The sequence below is a fragment of the Hetaerina americana genome, unplaced genomic scaffold, assembly GCF_022747635.1.
Source record: "Hetaerina americana unplaced genomic scaffold, ioHetAmer1.1.p SCAF_7, whole genome shotgun sequence".
Lineage (NCBI taxonomy): Eukaryota > Metazoa > Arthropoda > Insecta > Odonata > Calopterygidae > Hetaerina > Hetaerina americana.
In genome coordinates this window covers 3,337,405-3,354,904 of record NW_027287316.1, presented here as the reverse complement: position 1 = coordinate 3,354,904, position 17,500 = coordinate 3,337,405, and the positions used below count along the sequence as shown (strand labels likewise).

General features: G+C 40.5%; 1 protein-coding gene across 1 annotated transcript in view; it reads left to right on the top strand.

Moving 5' to 3' along the window:
* The window catches only part of vir (VIR_N domain-containing protein), a 63,333-nt gene that overhangs the window by 5,517 nt on the left and 40,316 nt on the right, over nt 1–17,500 (top strand). Inside the window, exons 4-8 of the mRNA XM_071595279.1 lie at nt 5,551–5,817; nt 7,847–8,005; nt 12,458–13,166; nt 14,506–15,074; nt 15,763–15,852. Coding sequence (XP_071451380.1) covers nt 5,551–5,817; nt 7,847–8,005; nt 12,458–13,166; nt 14,506–15,074; nt 15,763–15,852 — 1,794 coding nt within the window. The remainder of the gene's footprint in view (nt 1–5,550; nt 5,818–7,846; nt 8,006–12,457; nt 13,167–14,505; nt 15,075–15,762; nt 15,853–17,500) is intronic.

Here is a 17,500-nt window from a genome sequence, read left to right as displayed (position 1 = left end):
ATTGTACTATATATATATATATATATATATATATATATATATATATATATATATATATATATATATATATATACACACACATATACATGCATACATATATATATATATATATACATACATATATATATATATACATACATATATATATATATATATATATATATATATATATATATATATATGTGCGTTATCAATAGGAAATATGATATTTTTATGTAGATCTAGGTTTCGTTACAGCATGATGTCTTCAGATTCCTAACGAAACCAAGGTCATGATAAAAATATTCTATTTGGAAATGCAAAGCATCGTCTTTTCTTGTAGTTGGTGGTGAAAAAGTTGTAATCATGAATGTATGCATGTCCCATTTGGATGGCACAGATGGGGAGCACTGCTGCATATCTTAGCCAATACATAACGTGACATTGTACGCTGCAATGTACTGTTCTTCAATTTTATATACTTTCTTCATCCCTTCATTTTTTCAGTGCCCTTAACCTTTTCCTCTCCATCTAACTTTGCCCTTTATCACAGTTTTTAACAGTTCATTGCCAATCATATTGCTCTGCATTCGCCTTCCCTGCCTCCTCCCAACAATGCTCCCTCCTCCCACACCATGCCATGGGTTGTTCAATAAGTCCGTAGAAAATAGTAGATCAACATTAATTTAGGTAGATATTTTGTTTTGCCACGAAATCTTCTCTCGGTGCTATGTGCTTTTCCCAGTATTTCTCCAACTTTTTTAAGCCATCCAAAGAGAGGATTTGAGAAGTGTTGGCGATGGCTACGTCATTTGAAGTGATTCGTTATCCGGTGAGCCGTTTGGACTGAAGTTCCATAATTTTTAGCCATTGCAACGGCTCAGTTGTGAACCCTTGCATTTTCTTGATGGGAGAGAATTTTTCCTTTGCCAAATTAGGATGATTTTTCTCAATATCTTCACTCCAGTGTAGTGATGATGTGTAATACTCTCCATTTATTGTACATCCTTTTTGCAAATAATCAATGTAGATGATTCCGTGTTCATCCGAAAACACTGTGGCCATCACCTTGTCAGCCAATTTCAAATCTCTGCCTTCTTCGGAAGTGGACCCTTTAGAAACCCATTGCTGTGCCTGCTCATTGTCTGTAGTGTAGTAGTGCATCCATGTTTCGTCAACAGTCTTATATTAACACTAACTCCTCAGGGTTCTTGCTGTGGACAAGTACCCAACCAGCCTCTGAATTGACCACCCAATTGTGCTTATTCTCCCCTGAGAATGAACTGAGAAAGGCAATACCAATCTTGCTATGATTTTTTCATGCCCAGTTTTTCAAGAAAAATTGCAAACCTTGTACCCTGTGATTACAACTGTTTTGGGAACTTTTATTTGCCGTTCAATCAATGCCATTTTGAGGATTTTGTGAATCATTTCATAGGAAATAACTTTCACTGGATGTCCAAATAATGTTCATCATTTGTGGATATCATGGCTCCATTTAAACTCGATGGTAAATAGTCTTCAACACAGGAGCAGATGTGCTATGAACCTTATCCAATAAAAAAGGCTTTCATTTCTTTTAGTGGTAAGCCTATTAAGTAGAAGTGTTTAATCACTGCACAAAACTTATTTTTTTGATCATTTTTTAAAATAAACTATGGTGTCTCAATTGACTGCAAAAGTACAACCAAATGATGGTTATAGCTGAGGCGTAATTTGCAGCTAAGTGGGAAATGAGGCATACCTTTTCTACTGGTACAGGCAACATCTCTTGGATTTTCTAAGGACTTATTGAACAACCCACATTCCTTTTTTCATTCTTTACCTTTTCCAATTACCTCTGCGCCTGGTTGTGAAAAGCCTCCAATCTGCACACTTTTCTTCAAGGAGCATATTTCCCCCAACCGTGCAAATCTCGACTTAAGATTGATTAAACTCTCTGAGATGTGGATGAAAATCCTTATTTGAAAAGTGAAGGCAGCATGAGTCAAGTATCGCTCGTCGTTGTAGTAATTTAAATGTTTCATTTTGGCATAATTAATTGATGGCCTTGAATACTTACTGCAGGATATGCAAGAATTTGCTTTTTAGTTTGTATGCTGAAAATTGTATTTAACTTTAAAATGTTTTAAACTGGACTATTGCCAATGCAGAAATTATTTCCTTATTTGAGCATTATTAGAAAAAAGTCCGTTTTGTAATTATTGTATTTTGCCAAGTAGTTTACATTTTACTTAAAATTAGAATAAGGGATGTGGAAGTCTAGGGGTAGAGCATTGTACGTCTGACAGGAGGTCCTGAGTTTGATTCCCGGGCAACCTCATGTAGCACCCTCTGCTCTGCCAAAGTTGTGTGATTTTTTAGGTACCAGATCTTCCTGGGAAACCATAACCGGCACAGGGAAAGGAACTGGCTCCCCTACCCTGCTAATGTGTGAATTTCACATGCCATTGTTGCACTTAGTACTGGGTGTACTATACTGACACCTACCAAACTGACCTTTGGGTTGATTGCTGTATTTATGGCTTTATAATTTCAATGCTCATGGAACTTGCAAGTTGTGAGCAAAGAGTATAGCAGATGAGTCACGAACTTGTTTAAACTAATCTCTGTATATTATGACATTAAATGAAAACACTAAAGGACTCTGATAATTTGCAGGACTTAGTCGACAATGGAATTCATGTATCCATGCAAAATGCTGTAAAGTTATTAAACCATTGATTTATAAAGTACCAACAATGTAAATATTAATGGCATATTTATACAATATATGATGTATTTATTTCCAAAATGTTTACTACTGAAAGGTTTTGCCATATTATATTATCAGTGAGCTGCCGGTTGACCGACCTTCGGGTTGATTACTGTGTTTATTTAAAAGTCTATGTAAGAATCCTCCTGAAATTCCTACACAAGTTTTGTGTAAGAAATTCAACAAAAAGGCACTTACTCCTCTTCCCTTTGAAAGTCGTGCACGTTAGGGCAACCCCTGAGAAAGAAATATCTATCCACACTGTCATAGACAGGCCAAAAGAAGTATTGATTATACCAGGAATGATTCTGGCAAGATGGAAAGAATGCATTGGAGATTATGATGGTGGTATTATTTAGTCAACACCTCAAGGCAGAGAAAAAGGTTTTATGGGATCATTCAAAGCATTTTTTAAGGAGGAATTTGAACAGAAGACTTTTTAAGATCATTGTTGATACCTAACCCAAAGAAGGGGAAAGCTGGGGACTGCGAGTTTGACTTGCCACACGGCAAAGATAGTAGTCATCAAGGAAACCATATAGAAGAGGGCAATTAATTACTAATGAGACATCAGTTGGGGTCTGGAAATGGTAGTGTTAAGCATAGCCACCATGAAACTACTGATATAAAGGAATACAGAGCACAACTATTTTTTGGTTTCATTTTGCTGTGGGAATTTCTAGATAGTGTCTAGATAGACTCAGTATATTACCGCCCAATCGGTGCCCAGTTACTATATTTCCTGGCCAACAAGATACTTTTCTGCTCCAAAATGTGCTCTGAAATCAACCTGCTTCTGGGCATAAAGGGTATGGGTATGACTTCGTCCTTTAAGTTTCAAGCCGATAGTTGCTTGGAAAAATACTTGAATATTTAGTTTATTTAACTCATCAGGCATAGAAAATCATTGCCTTGATTGCAAATTTTGATAGTAACACTTTGGAGCGAGTAATAAGCAATATAGCCTACTTTATTTCCTTGCCAGTACATCACGAAAAAGTACCAAATGGAAACGTATGCATTGTAATGTGTTAAGTTAAATCATCAAAGAAGGTGCTGCTTCAAAACTTATAGGCTCAGGGCTGACGGGAATGTCACCTCTCTGCTCAGACATTGGTTGTTGCAGTGAACATGAGTGATTCTACGGTCACTCAACAGTAAGTAGTAGGATGGTGTCATTTGATGCGTAATGTTTTATTTTATATTTACTGTGTACCAGCTTTTACACCCTTAAACTAAGTGTTGCATAAAAAGTTTAAATTAGAATAACCTCATGGGAGATGTGGAGAAAAGATTGTCGTCCAGTGTTGCATTTAAACTTGAAGGTTGGAGTTATGCCGCGGCATGGAAAAGGCATTTTTGCCCACCTCTGGCAGAGATGATGATACGAGAATGGATGAAGCAGAAAATTGATTTTGTGGATGCAAATAGCAGTTCAAAAAATGTTCATGTGCTCCTTAATGGCCAAAGCTTGAGGAACGTGTTAAGAGCTCGCTAATCTTGCTATGCTTCCTGGTGGATTAACTTATCTGTTTCAGCCTCTGGACGTTTCAGTCAATGAGCCATTTTAGGGATTCATGCATGAGTGGAAAGAGGCTACAACTCATGACATCACACCAATGGGAAGAATGCATTGGCCGTCAATTTCTAGGGCTTGTGAATTTGTGGAAAAGTCTTTGGAGAAAGTTAAAAGTGAGACAATCACGAAGTCATTTGAAGAAATGTGGATGAGAGCAAGGTGCTAGATGGGAGTTAAGATCATATTTTGTATAAGGAAAGTGGCAACTACTTACTGTGCGTATGTATGTGGTGTGGCATGTATGATTTTAGCTGCAGTGATGGTGATTGTTTGATGAATAAACATATGGTTGCTAATTTTTTAATGTAGTAATTCCGTTTTCTTCATATACAGTGTTAAAATTAAAATACTTCTGGAGCCTTTTCAGTCTTATCCAAGAAAATTTCATAAATTCTAACCAGAAAAATCACAGTGCATCACATGGGCTGGTAAATATGTGAATGGGCGTATTACAAAATATATGTATTGGCTGGCAGGGTTGGAGAATTATTTAAAAAAATAAACTTTCAGACTGTCCATGTGGATGGAGAAGACGGGGACAGATGCATAGAAAGATAGGCAATAATTTTGGAATGGAACATATTTTCTATGGATTATTTAGGTTGTCTTGAGTAAAAAGAATGAACATAGATGTTCACAGCTCTAGAGAAGTGAATGTAGGGACTGCTAGGCATGGCGAGGGAAGAAAGGTGGTTGGGAGAGAAGTGGATGCGGGGCATTTTGAGTAGAAATGGAGAAGACTGAGATGGAGGGGAGAAGGTTGAGTTGGTGTGTTAAAAAAGAATTAGCATTTTGGACAGAATGAAAAGTAGCAAGAATTTCTCATTTGAAGAACGGTTTCTTGTATTTTAGGTTTTATGTAGTTTAGTGTCATGCCAAGTGGAGTTCACACCTTTGGTCAGCCTCCTTGTACATCAATAGCAGACCCTGAGTGATAGACTACTACTTGTTTAATCTTGTATTGTATTAATTGAATTGCAGCAAGAAAATATTTCTTTTGCCGTCACCATTAAAAAGTGTCATGTTCCCCAAAGCCTTTTCTGTACTGAAATGTGATATTTGCAATGAGTGGATGCTTTTCTTAAAGTTAGTAGCCGTTTAATCACTATGTTGCTGCTCACCTGAACGTTACGGAAACCAGAAAATCATTTAAGCCACTTTCAAACAATGAATGGCGAGTAACGTCTGTCTTTCTGCTGAGATGCCAAATATGATGATTCCTATGTATATTCTGCAGCAGATTCCGACAGATGGACTGGTATTACGTGGGCTGTATACAACCATAACCTTGGCAGTTTATGGAGTGCTCACGAAAACTCTACAGGAGACAATCCCTCCAGCCCCGGCTCCCCCAATCACCACCCGCCAGCCTCCATCGCAGCCTCCCACTCCATCAACACCTTCATCTTCAGTTGTCGGAGGTCCACGACCAGAGCCTCGCGTTGCAGAAGCCGTGGGCCCCAACACGGCTGCCACTGCCGAGTGGGTGCAACAGCATGCTCAGGCAAGTGCCACGCTTGATTTTTAACAGCGATAAATAAAGAAAAGGTTGAGGGTAGTCATTGAAAAGGCTTCGAATTGTGAGATTACTAAGGTTTTTGAATCTCAGGCCGGTAGGTGCCTGCGCTTCCTTGTAAGACTTCGATCCATTGTTTTGCTGACCAGTTATCAGCTTATTGCATAAGCTCAAATTCCAAGATCAGTCCTCATGTCAGTATTCTTGATAATTATTGTCATTATTAGGTCAGGTTTGGCACTGATGCATAGTAGTTGATGCCACGGTGCGAGAGCTTAGTTTCTTGTCCTTGTTAACAACCGTGATGTTAATAATCCAAATAAAATATTGGATAGCAGAATTTGTGTTCTTTTAGTGGGGCAGTGTATAAAAATTCCATACTAAAGTTAAACGTAGCACCACATAGGACTTGGGGATGGATTTGGAGATATTAAAGGGAAGTTAGTAACCATGTTGGGATTTAAAAAAAAAGGGCTAAAAATTAGATTTCACTTATACGAGATACATGGATTGCATAGTAGAGGTTGGCAGCAGGAAACATTGCTGTGTAAATGCAGTTTAACTTAAGTGTAATTCCAGGAGTATGATCACGATTGAGTGAGTGCTATTTGTTTGAATTAGTGATTCTTCAGAGAAGAGGTGCTATTTCAGAATCACTTACAATAACTTCTCTGACAAAGCAGAGACATGTAGTTCTTCACTCTGTCCGGGTGCAGCTCTTGTAGTATGCAGTGGCCCGATAAGTCGGGTATTAAGGTTATATGGTATAATATAACTTTGGAAAAAGGTTTATTTTTAAGCAAAGTGAGTCTGTACATTTTTACCCACTCCACCCTTGACTGATTCAAACTGACTGCCCCTGGTTTCATATACGAGGGTCATCCGGAAAGTAGTACCCGTTCGTGAAATAAAGACACAAAAGTAAATATTAACAAACATAAAAAATTTTATTTGAAAGAGGATACTTTAAACTACTTCTCAACATAATCTCCAAGCAAATTAAGGCATTTGTCATAACGTGTGACAAGTTTCTGTATTCCTGCTGCATAGTCCTTCGCCGCCAGCTCATTGAGATACAGGGTCACTCCTTCTTTAAGTTCTTCATCGCTGTCAAATCTTTTTCCTGCCAAAAAGTCTTTAAGCTTTGTAAAGAGATGAAAATCTGAAGGGGCCAGGTCCGGGCTATACGGTGGATGGCCGATCGTTCCTCACGAATTCGTCAACTGAGCTCACCAGTTGGTCTGTAATGACAGACGGTCTCCCCGAACGCTCATCGTCGTGTGTGTTCCCCCTCCCCATGTTGAAGTTGCGACACCACCGCCGAACAGACGACTCGTCCATTACATTGTCTCCATACACCTCCTTTAATTGGCGATGAATATCACATGGGCGAACGTTTCTTGCATTGAGGAATTTAATCACTGCCCTCACTTCACAACTGGCGGCGTTCTCAATTTTTTTAAACATTGTAAACAATCACAGAAACAACACAGGCAATGCTAGCGTCACGCAACTTGGCTCAGAGAAGGCAGACAAGCCACTGAAGCTATCTGACCTCGTCCAGCGGCTACTCGCGTCGTCAGCACTTCATGCGGCACGAACGGGTACTACTTTCCGGATGACCCTCGTATGTTGGGTCCGGAGAGGAAGTTGCCAAATCCTGAATAGATAGAAAGTTGGTGGAATACTGATGGCCATTTTAGATGTGGAAATGATTGAGTTTGCTTTTTATGCAATTTGAAGGCCAGCCAGAGTTATTGATAAATAAGTAAAGTAATTATGGGGAAGATGGTGACCAATAGGGCACATGGGAAACCTAATTTTTGTTGGCAGTGTACCCTCTATGGATGAATGTTGACCTCATTTACATTTTAATCTTAAAATATTATGGTACTTATGTGTAAAAAGCAGTTTTAAGTGTTGAAAATTAATTCACAATCGTTTTTTAAAAAAATTAAAGTGTTTATAACTGCGAGCATATAGGTGAGAAATTCAATTAGTGACTTAATGTTCTCAGGTTGCAGATTTGGCTCCGCCTGTAGATAGGGCATATTTGGTTGAGACCGCAATTGCAGGTGGTGCTCCAGATCCATACACAAACAGTTACACAACTGAGCCGTACCATCAGCCAGAATATTCTCATCCATATCGAGATGAGTGGAGTCAACCACAGCAGGTAATGTAAAGTTTAACTCAATGAAATTTCTCTTTGAATTACTCCGGAGCCACTGGTTTTGTTCTCTCAGCCTGTGCCCAGCTCCTTGGGACAACCCACGGAAGGTGTGACTGCTCTCTTAAATTTGCTCTATTATCCGTTTATAATTTGCTGAATCAGTTCTCCATCACATTAATTATTGTTGCGTAGCCGAACATTGTTGGTACATCGGGTAATCAATTCATGAGATAAATTATGGTATTGAAAGTGCAAATTTTGAATGAGTTAGGATGTTGTGAATGTGCATTGGTTGATTAATTTGAGATTCCTCTTGATTAGATAGTTTTTGAAATGGATATTTTCCTGGTTATTCATTTTGAGGAAACTTAAGAACTGGATATTGTTGAAATTGTGGAGTTGAAAATTGGTTTGTTGCATTGTAGGGTGCTCTGGCTTTTAGCATTGGGGTGGTTTGAGAGGGTGCCAGTGTCCAAAGAAAAACAGCTCCAGTAGGTCCACCACTGCGGTCTCCTTAATGGTTAACCTAGTCTCTTCATATTTCAAAATTAATTTTTAGCTAATTAGATGTGTGTGGTGAAATAGTTGCTGATCTAATTCTGTTTTAATATTTATTTTTACCTAATTGAAGGGGAAGATGTTGTGTAAATCAAGAATAAGATTACCTGACCACTATGAAAACAAGTGACATGGCTCAGATCAGTCAAGTGTTATTATTTAGTGATATGGTTTAGTTAAAGATAAAAGTAAAATTGTGTAGAAAACAATCATTGGTGGTCACTCTGCGGTTGTTGGTCATGTCATAGTGAAACTGCTATTCATTTTCTTATGAAATGCATCCGGCCCGTGTGTTTGAAGTATTCTGGGGCATCAAATTCCTGAATCTGTGTTTTTCCTTCAACATAATGCATCCTGTTATGTTGCTGGGTGAAAGAGAGTTGATGTCAAATGCCTCTCTGTAGATTTGGAGATCAAAAATCATCAAAACCATTTATATGGATCACAATTAAGTTGACAGGTTTTCAACGGTCATTTGATTTCGATTACATTCAGTGATTTTCGTGATGACTGCATTCCTATTGAACTATGCCTGTTTTTCTTTCATTTTAAATATATATGTATACTGAAATGATAATGGACATTGTGATAATGTAGACAGGTTGTTGTTGATCATGAATTGAGCTTGATTTTTTTGATTTCTATAATCAATGCATCTTTTAGTTACCATTTACTAGGTCTGCTCAAAAGTTTCCCGAACTCTGTTGTAGCAAAAAAAATGATTCACTAACAAATTCTAGATCAGGGTCCCCTTCAGAGTAGTCTCCTCTTCAACGTATACCTTTATCCCAGCACTGTTTCCCCTTTTTGAAACAGTTCTGGAATGCTTCTTCATGAATGCTCACAAGCTCCTCTGTCAAATTTGTCTCTATCTCTGGAATGGTGGCCAATCGTTTTATTTTGGGAAACCTGAAAAAGTGACATGGGGCCAGATCTGGTGAGTACGGTGGGTGGGGAAGCACAGCAGACTTGTTCTGAGAGGCAGCAGGCTCAGAGCCCTGGTGAAAAATGCACTCACCACTCCTCCAAAGACTTCAGACTATTTTCGCCTGTTTCTCTCTCTTAAGCATTTCATGACCCCCAAGTAGCAAGTACTCCGAGTTGACTGTTAGGCCTTAAAGGAGGTATCATGTGATGTGCAACCCTCTTTGCATCGAAGAAAACAGTCAAAGTCACCTTGACATTCAAGTGAACTTGTCAACCTTTTTTCTGGGGGGGGGGGGGGGGGATGTTTCACAATCTGTTGTGAAGGTTGCACTTTTGTTTCGATGTAATGTCCCTGAACCCATGGCTCATCACCACCTGTTATGATCCAAGGCAGGATGGTTTCATCGTCTTCAGCACGATCAAACAGTTCCTGGCAGACTTGAACTCGGACGTTATTTCTAGTCTGCTATCATCAGGCGAAGTATGAATCTGGTGGCGACTCAATTCAACCGTAAGTTTTCTGTGAGAATTACATTGAACGAACCAATCAAAATTCCATACTTATCTGCAAGTTCCCTGCCAATCTATCATTGCTATGTATGGAAGAGAGAAGAATAATGTTCTTTTTCTCAATGTGGGGGTCATCAGCAGAGATGTTCATGGTCCTTGGGGCGCCGCCCATTGTTTTCCACTGATTGCCGCCCCTTTTTGAACTGGGCAAACCACCCATAACAGTGGTACATTTCATAGTATCCTTACCTTGGTAATCAACTCAAAAGTTTCTGTGGAGGATTTGCAAAGTTTCATGCAGAATTTCATAGAACAAAGCTGCTCCTTCCAAGAGCTCATTTCTGTGGATCTGACTTTTCTTCGCTCTCCATGAACATCCCATCACATAAACAGCCGTAACTAAACATCAAAACAAGATATCAACAAGGTGATTGAAGTTGGTTATTCAGGAAGTTTCCACAGATACAATTCCTCTCAGCGGATTAAAAAATAACTAACTGGAGGCATGCTATGTAAAAATTTTGGGAACCTTTTGAATAGACCACATTTAAGAGGATCAAATTGATTTTGTGGCTAGTGCATAGACTTTCCTACATGATGGCCTGGGTTTGAATTCAGGCAGTGGCACTCCAATTCGTACTTGCGGAGTACAAGCTCTGTCAAACATGGCCCCTTGACAGCTTTCATTTAAGGGTAGGCCTAAGTGTTTCTCCCCACCCTTTTATCGCCATTCCCTGGTTATTCTAGATAAAAAGTCTATAATAAAGGCATAATTACTATGTTTACAATGAAGTTCCACCATCCCATGCGTGTTGCAGGCCAGAATTATTCGCCTGATATTGACTGATACTTCAGTATGAACAAATTTTTTTACTATTATATTACTTGTTTTTCAAAATTTTTATTTTTTGAAATGCATCTTCTTTAATGTCTTATAAAAATGAAAGTTTAATATAAATATTTCAATGTGCATACTTAATCCATTTTACATACAGTGGAACCTCATTTAACAAGTATAATTTGTTCTGAAATCTTTCTCGTAAAGGAACACAATTTTTCTCAAATTAATTTATGAAAAATATGATGTCTTCCAATCTGAAAAAAAAATTGTTCTAGGATTATTCTGAGAAAATTTATGTTTATATATTGTTCAGGATTGAATCTTCATCGTTTCTTCTATCATGTAATCAACTAATGTGGAATGTGAGCTTGATTTATATGAAATATAAAAGAAACAAAATAATTAATCTAATATTAATGATATGTACTTAATTCTTTTTAACTGGAAATCTGTCCAGAACCGTGTGTTTTTTCAACACTTAATTTTTTGTATGAATGCGACAGTATTATCACGAGTAGAATTTGTGGCACGCATAGCCACTGCCTTATTAGGGTGTTGCTTTTCAGTCTATGATGTTTCCCATGATATCCACGTCACATTTAGCCTGCTCTTCTGGACTTGACACTCTTGAAGGCTCGGGGGTTACTGAATGGTAAACCAGAAGGGGTTCAATTGTCAAATCTCTGCTCGCATTTGTGCGAAATAGCCGCGTGAGTCAGTTTTTAATTGGTTTGTGTCCAGACATTGCATTCTCTGCTGTTATATAGGTTTGCTTGGAGTTAAAAAACTCACACCCCAGGGTTGGGAGGGCAAGCTCCTTTCCCCGTGCTACTTTCTTTTAAAAAAAGTTGTGGTGGGAGTGGAGACATCCTAAGCAACCCTTCCTTGTTTATTCAAGTAGCGACATACACAGTTATACAACAGTGATTTATATGTTGATGGAGGGGATGCCTGCTCAAGCTGAAATTCCCCTTTTGTCTTCAACCCCATAAGTTATCTGACATGAGATTTTTAAACATTTATTTACATAAACTCTCAAGTATCCAAAAGATAAATAATAATACATTTGAAATGACACACTTGATCATGTACAGAATTCACGGAATATTAGAATTCAGACACTTCAAGTACAATTAGTGCATATTTTCACAGTATTTAGCACAGGTACATAAACATACAACATATAATATGTACAGATACGAATAGTTTGTGCCGTGCATGCATGATATATTTTGGTTTTGCACCTAGTCGTATGGTTTGGCAAGAAGATCTGGAACCAAAAATCATACAGCTTGGCTGAGAAGTAAAGTGCCAAGAAGGTGTCACCCAGAAACAAGCCCAGGTCCTCTGGTCAGTAGCACTCCACTCCACTCATTAAACTACAATGCACCCCTAGAAACATGAATGCAATCAGAAAGTTAACACCCTCTAGTGAAGGTCTTTTATTTATTTGATCATATTTTAATCTTCATACACAATAATTGAGCCAAAACTGGCCCAATTGGAATTGTGATTGGAAAATTATCTCTGAAAACTATAAGATGCTCTTCTGCGCAGTATCCTCTTGTGTTGCGTGGAGAGTGTTTGTGTGTGATTGACTTGTGTGCCTATTTTTCCAGGCTCCTGATGTGTATGATGCTGCCCCCAAAGAGTTGGAACAGCACCCAGCGCATTACGATGCAGAACCCCTCCCGTGGGAACGGACTAAAGACAAAGAATGGGGTGAGCGCGGGAAGGGGGAGAGGGAAGCGCGGTCTCGTGACCGGCACCGAGGTGGGGATGGGGAGAACGCACGGCATGTTGTGAGGGGGGGGGAGCGTGACTTGGTGCCGGAGAGGGATTGGGAGGACCGGGGTCGGGAGAGGAAGGATGGATACGGTGAAGTGCCACGTGAGCGGGAGTGGGGTGCCGCCGAGAGGACAGGAAGCGGATGGGCGGGTGCCGGTGGTGCCGTGGCAGCCACTCGCCGAGAGGGCAGGACGTGGGAGAGGGGGGAGAAGAGGGATGGGCTGACGCCCCCACCACACCACCACCACCACCGGCACCACCATCACGAGGAGCCGAGGGGTCAGCAGCAGCGGAGGGGGTCGTCTCCCCCCGAGAGCGTCCGTCGGGGCGGCTCGTGGGAAAGGAGGGGCTCATCACCGGAGAGAGGGGGCAGCGGAGGAGAGGATTCGAGGAAACGGCCAAGGTCGCCACCCCCAGCACCGCCCACCCCTGCGGGAGACACGGTATTGGGGCCCAAGAGGCCTAGAACGCCCCCGACCCATCCTGGCGCACCGGCACCATCGTTATCTCCACACGGGAGTGAGGGAGAAGTGAGAAAAGGTACATTCCATTTAACACGGGTTCCCTCCCCCGAGGTGATGGGGACATGCTCTCTTAATGTCCCGCCACCTGGCTGCCTCGTCAACGAATCACCAGGGTCCCTGAGGAGTGAGCTAGTTCTTCATGGTCGCGAGGAGCCCCTTGCATTTGGTGTGTCATTCGCCAAGGCAGGAGGTTGAACCCCTGAGGTGTGGTAACACTAGGGATGTGTTTGCTGTTGTTTGGCTCCTCTTCTCCCCAACCATCAGTTAGGAGAGAGAGTTTGAATTTGCTTCCTTAAAAATGGAATCGCCTCAGAGGTGCGTGGTGCCTGCCACTTTGGTGGTTTTCTGGTATTGTCTCTTGTCACCATCCCCTAGGAGGTGCCAGTGACCTCAAGTCAATAGAAGCTCTTGTAGGGTCAGTTCTCCTCAGCATTTGTGTCAATTGTTTTGAAGTTGGCAGTATAGCCGTTGTTTCCTCAAAGTTCATGAAGTGGCACTTGCAGTGATGATGCCTCGGCAAAGTCAAGAGATAATCACCTTTTCAGTTTTATTCTTTTTCATGTGCCCATTGGTTGTGAGTGACGAAATTTCAGGGGCCTATTCTAGCAAGATCAATTTTCTGTTTGTCTTCTAATACACTTCATATTGTCCACGTATCTGATTGCATGTTTGTACTATGTATTATCTCTTAAGAGTAATCATTTTAGTTGTGTTACAATTAAGGCTGTGCCGTGAAATCAGGTGCTCATTTCAATCTTTGATAGAATTTCTGTTCCTAAAGACATTCAGTGTGTCGAGTTCAACCTCATGAGGATGTGATGCAGTTGTTAATGCACAGTTAATTAAGCATGGAAAGTAAATATTCACATATACTGTTTAACTTTGCAATGGCTATACCCAATCCTGTTTTGATTTGGTGATTTTTTTTAATTTCTTAATTTGCTATTCACATGTGAAATTGCTTCTCACTGCAATCAATGTTCTGAGTGATAGGGTGGCCTTTTGCCTTTCTATGTCAGTCCTCTGTGAAGCTTTGAGTGGAAATTGTTTTCATGAGATCTCACCTTGGAAATGAGTGATATATGTGTCATTGGATTATTTTTTTTCATACTGCCATGATTTCGAAAGTCTCAAATTTTTTCACCCTTAAATGCTGAGTTATCTGATTTGGTGTGTGTCCTTGGAAGTTGGTGCCCATCTCCACACCGTCTCTTTGGCGATTGTGTGTGTGTGTGGGGTGCCAGGGGGGGTGGGTTGGAGGGGGTTTTCTCGGAGGGAGGGTGCCTGATTGCCCTTGGGCACCTGTCCTTTCCTCCATGACATGAGAGTGTGTGAAGGGGGTGGTCCATTTGCAGAGGTGACACAACCCTTGTTTGAATCGCTCTCCCCTGGCGACGTGGAATCCATCTCGGAGGGTGAGATTCCAGAGGCAGACGAAGATGATGGACAGGAGGGGCCCATCGGTGAAAACCCACGGCCCCTGGAGGACGAGGAGGAGGATGAAGCCCCCAAGGCCCTCAGTTTGGTGGGCGATGGTGGGCACCAGGATGCCATGTCCCCCATGGACGTGGGCCCATCGGACGAGGCGGTGGAGCCCCTGGCATCGAGGGCGCTCTGCCACGAGGACGACGACATCAGGAACGCCATGGATGGGGGGGGCATGCAGGAGGATGCCCCCGATGGTGGCCACCTGAGGGCATCGCCTGCCCTCGATGGAGACATCTCCGGCCACGGGACTCTGAATACATTGGTAACAGATGTTGCTTCTCCAGCATCTGGCTCGGGAGGCATCCGCGTGTCCCACTTTGCCAGAGGCATGACCTCCTTGACCCCCTCTCCAGTCCCACCGGCCGCTGATGAACCCGAGGAGCAGTACGAGCCAATCCTCAGCGACGAGGAGGTTATGGACGAGGGGGAGTCACAGGTGCTGGAGCAGAATATTGTCCCCCCCTTTGCCCCCCAAATACAAGCAATTGCCCCAACTCCTTTCCCCATACGAAAAGTGGATTGCATTCTACCCTCCCTCATTCCCAATACATTGCCTTTCAAGTTTGAAGCAAAATACTTGTCCTCCCAGTGCGAAGATCATGCTTTTTCCCCCTTCACTGTGATGTGGCTCAGTGGTGATTTAAGTTCCAATAAGTTTGGTTATGCAGTTAAATGTGTTAGGTATTTTTGTTTGGGGTGATCACTTGATAATCATTAGAGAGTTAACGGCATTAGAGAGTTAAGATTGTCCTCATCCTAATGTAAAGAAGAGGAATTACATGTAATTGATCTCTTAAAGAAGTGCTTGTGAGTTTCATTAGAATTCCACGGGGAAATTTAGTAACACCAAAAGAGTGATTCATATTTATATCAGCTAAAGCTCTTGGCACGTAATGTGTAGCTACATCTAACATTCCATTGTTTTGGTTTTATTGAAACGATTGAAAACAAGTAGTATTGCCTTTTACTGATCTAAAATAGTTTCCTGGTGGAAAGTTGATTCTTCAGGAAAACTTATCACATTGACTTAACCTTTCACCCGGAAGCAAATTCATTTTCCAGTATGTTTTTTGTGCAATCAAGGTGAGACTTTTTTTTTTCTCTTTCTCATTTCAAATTTTCAGTATCAGGACATGGAGTTCGACGTGACGGATTACTGTGAGGAACTGAGCAAAACTTTTAATCCTTATTCCTGTGAACTTCAGCCATTGTTGGTAAGAATAACTGGTATACTTATGTTTCCTAAATATTTAAGTATTGTGTACGGTTTAATTATATGCTGATATGTTAGTGTTATCTCTTCATTCATATCTTTGTTTGTTGAAGTGTTCAAATGTGTGGTGCAAAGTGATCAGTGAATTCTTGGAAGACAGCATTTTCCTATCCTCCGTGCTTCCCCACTGCTGAACACACGTGTAGGCCTCAGAAATGGGATTGCATGTCGTGATCCTCCGGAGGTTGTGTCAGGCCAGCGCCATAATTGTTCCTGTGAAGGAAGGAAAACAAAGGATTCGACTTTGTTCATCAGTACCTGAATTAATGAGCTCCATTGTGAATTAAATGGTTCTTTTGTTTGTGCTACTCAGAAGCTGTCTTGCATATAATTGTGTGTGTTGCTGACCAGCAAGAAAGTCCCCAGATATTAATTTTTAGATAATGCTTGAGTTTCTTTCTTGTCATTGAAAATGTCAAGAGCAAAGATTATATTCTTTGTAGTTGGCTCTCATTGTACTCATCCCTAAGTGTGGTGCTGCGCACCGAATTCAATGATATATTTTGGGGTCAATTTGACGTTTTATGGATCGGTAATTATTCAAGTGCTAAGAATTAAGTTCAACTTAGGTAAGGATGAAATTCCCACCAGATTTTAGATCTAATAAGGTCTATTGATATATTTTGAGTGTTTCCAGTCTTGTTATTTTTCAGTGTTAATGAAATGAAGTTTATTCCTAATTTGAGTCTCTCAGTAGATTTGCAGAGAGGTGTTTGTTTAAGATGAAGCAATGCTGTCCTTTGTCCCATCATGTATTTAATGTTGAAGTTTTCGTTTATTGGCGTGAGTGAATGGTAAAAAGCATCTCATTTGATGGCTTCAGTGAATCTTCTTCAGTTTCCTAATGTGCTGGCTTATTTATGGGAATGTTGTTTCCCTCCCAAGGATTTGAAATGCCTTCAACTGGCGTCTCCCGCCCTGCTCACTCAAATACTAAGTATCCAGCATTGTATTGCGTATTATTAGTTACCAAAATTTTATCATCAAGCAAGTATTTATTTTTAAATTACTAATAGAGAAAGAAAGTGATCGTTCAGTGCGCTGGTGACTGGATGGTGTGATATTTTCATCATTAGTGGTTTTGGTCGTTAATCTTCAGTTTTAGTTAGAAATGTGAAGAATATGCTGTGATGACTTAGGATTCCAGCATAAAGTGATGGGTGAAATGGTGCTGAAATTGTAGTTGTAGCATGTTCTATCCATGATGAGTTGCCAAAAAACCACTATGTATTGTGATTTACTCTTCAGATGCATGGTTTGCATTTGAAGAAAGTTATGAGCATTGTTTTTCCATTTATGAAGTATATTTCCTGCTGTGGTGGTTTCTGGTGCTGTTTAGAATGCCAAAGATTTGGTGATTTACTTGTGGCAGAATGAAGAAAACAAAGAATGCTATATTCAGTATTATATTCTTGGCAGCCAAGTTTTAGTGTGGCATATATTTTGAGAAAAGTCTACAAAAAGCCCTTTTTTTGAAAAAATTGAGTGCCTGTGCAGTAGAAGTAAGTGCAAGATTCAAATGGGAAGTCGGGAGCCATTTCGTGGAACATGAAGAAGATCTTGCATCAGAGTTGACGTCTGTCTTGAAA